This window comes from Arctopsyche grandis, chromosome 6 (assembly GCF_051622035.1).
Source record: "Arctopsyche grandis isolate Sample6627 chromosome 6, ASM5162203v2, whole genome shotgun sequence".
Classification (NCBI taxonomy): domain Eukaryota; kingdom Metazoa; phylum Arthropoda; class Insecta; order Trichoptera; family Hydropsychidae; genus Arctopsyche; species Arctopsyche grandis.
In genome coordinates this window covers 32,951,835-32,962,122 of record NC_135360.1, presented here as the reverse complement: position 1 = coordinate 32,962,122, position 10,288 = coordinate 32,951,835, and the positions used below count along the sequence as shown (strand labels likewise).

General features: G+C 32.9%; 1 protein-coding gene across 1 annotated transcript; it reads left to right on the top strand.

Moving 5' to 3' along the window:
* The first annotated feature begins 7,939 nt into the window (after nt 1–7,939).
* Nucleotides 7,940–9,223, top strand: LOC143912830 (uncharacterized). The gene has a single exon (XM_077432251.1). It carries the CDS (start codon nt 8,003–8,005, stop codon nt 8,678–8,680), a length of 678 nt encoding a protein of 225 aa, XP_077288377.1. The 5' UTR covers nt 7,940–8,002; the 3' UTR covers nt 8,681–9,223.
* The last annotated feature ends 1,065 nt before the right edge of the window (nt 9,224–10,288 follow it).

The window sequence follows — 10,288 nt, the reverse complement described above, 5'->3', positions numbered from 1 at the left end:
TTTGGGAATGAATATGCAATTTCGCATTTTAAATATTTCTTCGGGTGACATGGTAATATACATAGTATTAATTTTGACGGCAACGACTGGAAAATAAATTAAAATCATCAATAATCAGAAGAAAAGGAAGGAATGGTCAGATTTGACGAACAGGGTACTGCGACTTAAGCGAGCGGTACAAACAGGCGCCAACATAAGCGCGCTGACATAACAGCGCGGCATCAAAACTAGATAAGACGAAAGAACGCAGCGACAAAAGAGTGCATTGTCAAAACCACGTCAAAAAAACTCGGATGTGACCAATCCATGAGTTTATCTATTAATTTGAGGAATATAAGGAGTATAAAAAACAAAATTCGACAATTAAATATATGTACATATATACACGTTCACACATACAAAACATTTTCGATAAAAATTGAGGATAAAAATAGGTCGGATTTTGTTCAAACTTTTTATTATTATTATTTCAAATCACTATAAATATTATACACTTATCAACTCTAAGTAAGTTTCAGTTCGATAGACGAACGGTTTGAACGGTGTTTATCATAGACTATAAGTGACTCTTATATCGCCATTTAAATAATTGATTGTGTTTAGTCAGTTGTTAAATTATTATTAATACGCATTGAAATATATCACTGAATAAATGTATGCACGTAATATTTGCACATCTGTTAGATGAGGGCTCGGAAAAAGAAGTAATGTTTGTATTTTACTGTTGATTTAAGTAAATTTATAGCATATTGTATGCGTAAACATTTATTTTAATAAATTCAAAGTAAATGTGTATATTAAATTTTATTTATTGGGTGATATATTGTTTTGAATCTTAAATATAATCTGTTGGCTTTATCTAAATATTAATTATTTTTATTTATTTTATTTCATGGTACATAAGATTTTATAGAACTCGCCTTTACAGATCACTCTAAATCGACGAGTTCACTTAAACAGATACAGCACAATCAATCTACATAAGCATTTTATTCAATGCGAATTCATACAAACATTCACAGTGACATCTATGGAGACATTTTTGCAGCATTTTATGATCAAATTGGCGAACCTCAAGACGCCGAATAGCTTAAAATTAGCAAGAAAGATCGGTAAGGAGATGCCAATTTTACAGGAACCGTTTCAATGAAAATCAGAAAAATGGCAAACTCTGATAAGATACGATCGACCTAAAGTTACACACCAAGGTCTGGCCAGCAGCGGGACTCTAGTGGAACTCGAACCCGTGACCACTCGAAAGTATGATATTCTTGAAGTCATTATATGCTAACCACTATTCTACGCCACAGGTTCATAACATATAGTCTAAGAACAAAGCATGCGTGTACAAAGCTTGCAGTTTGACAAATCCTGCATTGTCACTATGTGATTAATATATTTAGAGTTTTTAATTTAGGCCTACTGAATTCGATATACATATACATATTGTCACGTTCCAATGAAAGTGTAAATCATTTTCCTTTTTCAAAACTACTTGGTTAACTAACCAAGATTTCTTTATTATTATTATTACGTTACATTTATCTTATTTATTTATTTTATTTATATATATTTTAGCTATCAAGCTAATTTAAAAATACATCTTAATTATTATACTTAACTCTAAAATGTATAATTAACTTATATGTACTATCCCTCACAGAGGTGTCTCTTCGCACCTCGCAGGAATGCATCCATGTTTTTAGCAGACCTGATGCACTCAGGGAGGGCATTATACATGAGCACACCCCTGTGAAAAACACCCCCAGCCGTCTTATTCTTTCTTACTCTACTTACAACTAGTTTGTCCTTATTTCTAGTATAAAAACTATGTTTATCTCTATTCCTTATTATATAATCATCAAAATACTTAGGTAATAACTTATGATCTAACGTATAAACAAAAGACAATGTACTAATATTTAGACTAATTCTAATACTCATCCATCCTAATTCATCTAACATACTTCCAATACTCTTAAATCTTCTCACATTCAAAATACCTCTCATAGCTTTATTCTGTATTTTTTGCATTTTTTCTAAATCTTGGCCACTAAACAAATTAAGCACAGTGGCACAATAAACCACATGTGGCAAGACAATTAAATTAAACACTAAAATTTTACTTTTTTTACTTAAAATATTTCTTAATCTACATAATATACCAACTTTTCTAGCCATTTTTTTTATTATATAGTCAGCGTGCATTTTAAAATTTAGTCCTGAGTCTGTGTATACTCCTAAGTATTTTATATTTTCAACTTTTTCAATTAACTTATCATCAATTCTAATTTCATTCAATATATTTTTATTTTTACCATTCAACCACATCATTTTTGTTTTATTCACATTCAACTTTAATTTATTTTCACACAACCAGTCATTCACATAATTTAATTCTTTATTTAAAATCTCAGACATTACATCAACATCCTTTCCAATTATATATATCAATGTATCATCTGCAAACAAATGTCTTTTACACATCTTAATTACCTTAACAATATCATTTATTGGTAGAATTTAATTATGGAACGGAGGATTTAAATGAGACACGCAGAACTGTTTCACTATTTAACTTTATTCTTCTGCTGATGTGTTGACTGCTACTCTCGGAGTCTCGATGGTATCGACTGTCATTCTCGGAGTCTTGATGGTGATGACTGTCACTCTAGGAGTCGTTGGTGATGACTACCACTCTCGGAGGTTTGATGGTGATGACTACCACTCTCGGAGTTTTGATGGTGATGACTAGAGGTAGGATAGTCACAGTGCTATCCATTGTTCGGCAAACCTTTAACAATGCATTTACAACCTTTGAACAATACACGGCCTCCTCAGACTCCGGTGACTAGTGATGACTGACTGTCACGTTCGGAGTCGATGGTGATGAATAACTTAAATTCTAACAGTAATAAGTTTATATACTCTTCTTTAAAACAATGAAGTATTGAAGACACGTGTCGTACAATTTCAGTTAGTCAATGTTTAAGGTGTGCTATAAATCAATGATGTTACTTATTAAATTAAGTGTACCACAAATAAATGGTGCTACTTATTAAATTAGGTGTGCCACAAATCAATGGTATGTCTTATTCCTACTGGTTAGTCAACTACATTGATAAGCGAGGTACATTACACTGGGTTGGGCAAAGTCCTGCACTCCTGTCATTGATAACACTGTTCGACAAATGACGACTTTTTTTGGTTCAGAGGCGAGATATGACTTTTCTTATACATACATGGATCTGTGCCCAGTGAACACGAATCTGTCGAAATATGATTTTTCTAAGTGGAATTTTATTTAATTCTCATATACAGACAATTTAATATATTATCCCTATTTATTCAATTCAGTTTCGTATAAATACTAGTAAATAATAGTAGCGAGTTTTTAGCTCGCAATTTTACCGATTTAAAATTCAGCACACTTCTACTTAACCCTTTTAAACGAAAACAAAAAATAGTGTGGCCAGAACACTATCCCAATAAATATGTTTCAATAGAAAATACTCAATATAAAATAGTATTAACAGTGGAAAAATCCCAAGTGAAATACGAACTTTTGACTTTTGATTTCAACTGGACGACTACTTAGAGAGATTTGAAAGCTGAAAAGTACTACAAATGAAAGATAAAATACTCAACTATAGATTTCAATATTCATTTTGAACAGGAAATTGACAGATTTTGAGACATCAAATGAACAACACCAAGATATAAAAAAATCGCGCGATTTAAAAAACATATATCTCGGAATCTCAAGCCAATCAACAGTTTTTATTACCAGATTCGTGTTTACTGGGCATAGATCTATAAGAAAAGTCATATTTCGTCTCTGAACCATTTTTCGTGTCGAACAGTGTAATCGAGGTACATAACAATATGTACATACATATTATATATACTATTTAATCATACTCTTACGTTTGTTTTTTACGAATTTCGTATTCAAAATTTGAAAATCCCGGGTTTGTACATTCAATATGGTAAGATGACTAAAATTACCCACTATTGTATTGACAGCAGAAACATATTAAATTAAATTTTATTGTATTGAAACAACTGCTACGCGACAAATAACAAACGTCGGAAAAATGCAAGTATTAAATTTAAATATGTACATGATGAATACACAGTTGCATTTATGATAGCAAACAGTACAACCTTATTGGCCGTAGATCGACTTTTGAGTGGCACACTTTTTACATGAATAGATTTGTATTTAGATAACATTCTATCTAATATATAATTTGAAAGAGACTTTGTATGTATGTATATATGTATCCTTCGTTCGTTGGATCGTAGAAATCCGTGACGTCATCGAACAAATATTTCGATTTTTACGGTTTCAAAGGATTCGAAGTTTCCGAGGGCGAAGCCCTAGGGCTCTGCCTCCTAGGAAGCGCAGGCGCCGGATTCTGGTATACATAAAATTTCGTTTTTTATAAGAGACTAATAATATGTACATATATGTTTTTTATAAGAGAAAACTTTTATAAGAGACTTACTATATACATATGTTTATTTGTTCGTGACAGTCAATTTAATAAAAAAAAACAAACGAGTATTCAAATAAATTTAATAAAATGTTTACTATTAGATTAGTCATGTTTAAGCGGATTATATTACAAATACCGAGCGAAGCCGGGTAATACAGCTAGTATATAATAATATAACATTTAAGATTTTTGGGTATATACAATAGAATCTATGTAGAAGTATTTAGGTCATCGACTTTAGAGAGTCTTTAATTAATATTATGTATTAGATGTATTATGAACATTTATAAGGATTGTAAATAGGTTTTTGAGCTCTTTTTCCTATTATGCTTTAGATTAACATTAGAATAATATAATACTGTGATTACTAACCAAATTAAATTAAAATTGTAAAATAGAAAATGATCAGTAGATCAGTAGCTATTAAAATAGATATAAGATGTATTGTGAACATAATTTCGTAATAATAAAAAGCACTTAAAAATCAAAAAATCAAAATGTAGAAGTACATATTATATTGTATAACGGTAAAACGAGCAATTTATGTAATAGCTACTAATCCCGTCAAAGGTGACGCGTTGATGTTTCCGTATAAGGGACTCGTTATTCGTCCCACGGGTTGAGAGGCTGCGGTGAGCCATTGATTTTCCCGAGACTATAATTTCCATAGACGAGAACAATGAAGTTATTAAACGTCCCCGAAGCAGTTGTACAATTATTGTATTGTATTATAGAATATATGTATATGCGGATATCTGTGAATGCCACAAGGGAGCGGTCTGCTGGTCGGATTTGGGTACTATTGACCATCTCGCATAATCCATCTCGTAAGTTTACGCTGAGATGGGACGACAAGATCTCTCAATAATATCTAGACAGCTGCTAGTCTCTCTCACGTGTTGACAATCGCTGTTTGTTGTGTTTGTTTTCAACTATTCCCGCTGCCGTTGGGAAACCGCGGAAGAGTTGATTTGTCCAGGAACAAGTTAAGTAAGTAACTTGACGTGAGACTGAAGATAATTAATATTCGCCTTAATATACAATACTATTGGAAAATGTTATTTCATTATAAATATCAACGAAATGTTTAATTGTTTCCGATTTAGAAGAAAAAAATAAAAAATTCAAACTCAAACTAACTAACCATTTTCTTTTTCATTTTTATTTTAAATTAAATTTAGACCATAAAAAGTTTACAGGTTGCCCTAGAGTGCCACTATGGCCGGAAACATGTAAACAAGATTCTTTAAAAAAATTGTTATACCATGCCATAGTGCCATGACAAGTCAGTAGGGATCCCAAATATTAGAATATATTCGAATATCGAATAGTAGCTTTAAATTATTTATTTGCAGTTTTAAGAAGTTCAAGATATTATTAAAATTTTAAGAGAAGAGAATAAATGTGCTGTAGATTGATAATAAAAAAATAAGTTCGAATAAAAAGTAATCGAATATTCGAATTTGGGATCCCTACAAGTCACCTTAAATTGACCCTACGGCTAACTGCTTACATATTCAAAACCATTATAAAATGTACATAGATATAGGTCTTGCAATACCTGACAAAATATCAATACCAGTATTTCAGTATTATACATAAATACTAAAATTTATTTATTTTAAATAATTTCTTATTTAACTATATAATATGATTACTAGTAATTTAACTACAATCTTGAGCTACAATAATTGATTACTGCAATCTGAGGTTGAAAATGCAATCAAAAAGGCCAAAAATAAAAAAGCTCCAGGAAAGGATTCTATTCCTGTAGAATTATTAAAATTATTGGATGAAGAAGGCATTCGAATACTGACGAAAATTTTCAATCAAATATATGAAACTGGTAAAATCCCTCAAGAATGGTTGCAGTCAACATTTATTCCCTTACCAAAAAAAAATAAGCCAACCGGCTGCAATGACTATAGATTGATAAGTTTAATGAGCCTCACCCTTAAAATACTTCTCAAAATCATCCAAGAGAGAATAAGGCGTAAGTGCGAAAGTATGATAAGCGATTCGCAATTTGGATTCAGAGGAGGATTGGGAACGTTGAAGGGAACGAGGAAGGGAAGCGTTGTTCTGCATGAAGGTACTCCTACAAAATTGTAGGGATTTCAAAAAGAGGATATACGTCTTTTTCATCGACTTTGAAAAAGCATTTGATAGAGTGGAACATGATAAATTAATCCATGCACTAAACCAAACTGGTATAGATGCAAAGGATATCGCCCTTTTGAAGAACCTATATTGGAACCATCTGCTGTCGTGAAGGTTGAAGATTTGGAAACTGAAAAAGTAGAAATTAGTCGAGGGGTGCGGCAGGGATGTGTATTGTCGCCCATGCTCTTCAATCTGTATTCGGAAATGGTGTTCAACCAGGCAGTCGATAGTCGAATAGGAGTAAAAATAGGTGGCGAAATTATAAATAATATCCGTTTCGGTGATGATACAGCAATATTTACTGAGAGTGCCGAAGACCTACAATCGTTATTGATCGCAATTGATCATTCATGTCAAAAATGGGGTCTGTCTATTAATATCAACAAGACAAAATCAATGGTAATATGTAAAGAAAAGACGGATCCAGTAAACCTGAGTGTGCGCGGACAAATGATTGAACAGGTCGAACAATACAAATACCTAGGAGCGATGATCAATACGGACGTCAGTTCCGAAATGGAGATAAGAAGAAGGATCGAAATAGCAAGAAATGCCTTCGGCAGCATGAAAAATGTTTTATGTTGTCGAAGGCTGTCTATGAAATGGCGTTTAAGAGTCCTGCACTCCTATGTTTGGTCGGTGTTGCTGTACGGATGCGAAACGTGGACACTGTTAGTGGCATCCATGAACGGGAGTCCTTTGAAATGTGGTGTTACTGGAGGATGCCAAAGATCTCGTGGAAAGAGCATGTAAGAAACGAAACAGTCCTCCAGCTTCTTCATAAAAAGAGAGAGCTTCTTGAAACGGTGAAGCGCCGTAAGATGGAATACTTTGGCCACATTATTCGCGGCCCCAAATATCGCCTTCTACAAACAATCATAGAAGGGAAAATAGAAGGCAAACGGTGGCTTGGAAGAAAGAAGCTCTCTTGGCTTCGGAAAATCAGGTCATGGATGGGACTCGGTCTCGAAAAGCTATTTCAGCTTGCCCATGATAGGAAAGAATTCGCACGGGCCATAAACGATGTCTGCCCATGGTAGTCGCCTACGTCTGAATACGGATTCGGCATTAGAAGAAGAAGTAATTTAATTTATTTTCAAATTTTATCACAGTGAGATTACAGGTAGATCCAACTGAATGCAATGATCTAAAAATCAATAAGCATAACAATAATAAAAATTAAATTATAAACACGATAAGCATATGAAATTTTCCACAAATGATTCGCAATCAATAAAAAAGCACACACAACTGTTTTTTTATTTACTTTACATGTATTATATATAGCTGGAATCGTCAATTACGAATGCCATAAGTATCAATACATCGCCAAAAAGATGAACAAGATCATTTTGATTGTGTTGCTTTTTGCTTCGCTGGCAGCTGCAGAAGATCCAGAACAACCACCGACAGCAACGGAAGTGACAACACCTAAACCGGAAGAAAAATGTGGAATAAACGAAAAATATGACTGCAGATGGAATTGTGATAGCCAATGTGCCACTATGGGACAACCGTGCTACTCATTTGGATTTTGGTGTGCATCTGGGTGCTATTGCATTGAAGGACATGCCAGAGATTTCCAGGGAATTTGCATACCCATCAAGATGTGTCCAGGTCGTACAGTCTGTCCCGAGAACGAGGTGTACGACACTCGCATACCTAATTGTCCTATACAAAGAGATTGCTACTCCCTACTAAATGGTGATAGGGAGTGCGAGGACCCAATCGAGTACTATGCTTCATGCAGGTGCAGAAGTGGCTACGTTAGAGAGGACTATAAAATTGCTGGATCTCTAAAAAAAATGAGCAAATGTGTACGTAAATCCAAGTGCTGTAAAGATCCTAATACCATGCTGGTGAGAGATTCTTTGCAGTGTTTGGGAAACACATGTCAACAACCGTATTTGTCTAATTGTACTGAGCTTGTGAAGGAGTGGGACTGTCAGTGCAGAGATGGATTCGTTAAGGTGTCTGATAAAAATAGCACTTGCATTAATTGGTATGATTGTTAACTTGAAATATTGTAATAAAGATTTCAAACAAAATAATGCGTGTTTTATTCTTATGAATATGCTTATGCTTACAATAGATTTTGAATAAACTTTTGTGAATTGGCCTTGCTCATTGATTTAAAATACGTATGGAAAGTATTTACACATTTATCCACTAATCTATTTGAAACAACAGTCTATCAAAATGCTGTTGTTGAAATTTAAATACATCTTCATATGACATGGTAATATATTCATTATTTCTTCTATTTCCATTTGATTTACATACATTTTTTTTCATTTTAAATTAATCTAGTGGTTTTACCCGGCTTCGCTCGGTATTTGTAATATTATCTTCTTAAAAATGGCTAATGTAATAGTGTAAACATTCATTTGTTTTTTTATTAATTTTATTTGAATCGAAATAAAATAATATCCAACGATATCGATATCTTCGTGATAGAAACTTTGATTTGTTTTCGATGCTCTCACGCAAAGTTTACATAGTTACAAAGTCTCTTTTCGAAATTATATATTAGATTTAACGGTAACGACTGGCAAAATAAATTCAAATAATCAATAATCAGAAAGAAATTAAAAGTAGGTCAGTAATGAGACTAATGACCAAAGATTGACGGCCAGGATTCTTTTCAGCACAAAAAATGGTTCACTATTGTCAACCTTTTTTTTTGCTCTCTTGCTTTGTAGGACAATAGTAATTGAAAAAAGTGAACCATTTTTTGTGCTGAAAAGAATCCTGACCAATCTCTGGCTAATGAATACCATGGTACTCCGATTTAAGTGTGCGGTGTCATAACTGCACAAGATGACAGAACGCAGCGACAAACGAGCGCGATAAAAGAGAAAACCGCGCAACGAATATATTCGTTTTCAAAATTTAGTTGAAAATTTTGATTTACTGATGCCTATTAAAAATAAAATATGTTATAATTTAAAATGATTGAGAGATTTTGTGGTCTTTTTGACAGTATTTTCATTAAAAAAATAAATAGTTGTGTTGAATTCCGACATTCACTCTACCCATAACAATCATTTACGAGACTAATTAAATAATAAAATAATACTATTAATTGACCATTTTTTTTTCATATATGCATATATGAAGTCAAAACTGTTTGCATATTAAATGCACATTAAACAATGTAGGTATGCAGATATTAATATAATTAATATATATTTGCTGGCTGCACCTCCTGCCCGCACAGTCCTTTTTCGAATGGCTCCTATTCCAAGAGCTATTCAACTTCTTAATGAAATCGTTGCTGCCGAGACTGAATGTGATATTTTCCACCTTAGTGAGAGTAAATTGTCGGAAATAACTCTAACCCATTTATCTGGTAGTCTGCGCTCATCATTGTTTTCAAGATTGATTGTGATTTATGAGTGAAATTTTGATTAACTCTCTTCCATTTGGGCCTTACAGGGATGTTTTGTATTTGTAGTTGTTTCTTACATATTTATTGAAACTGGCTGTAGGTGCAAGGCATTCCTTATGCTATATTTTTTATTTGATATTTTTACTTTATCTGTTATTATTAAATGCTATTTTTTATGTTTATGTATGGATGTATTTATGTTTATGTTCAAATGTATTTTTTTATGTATAAT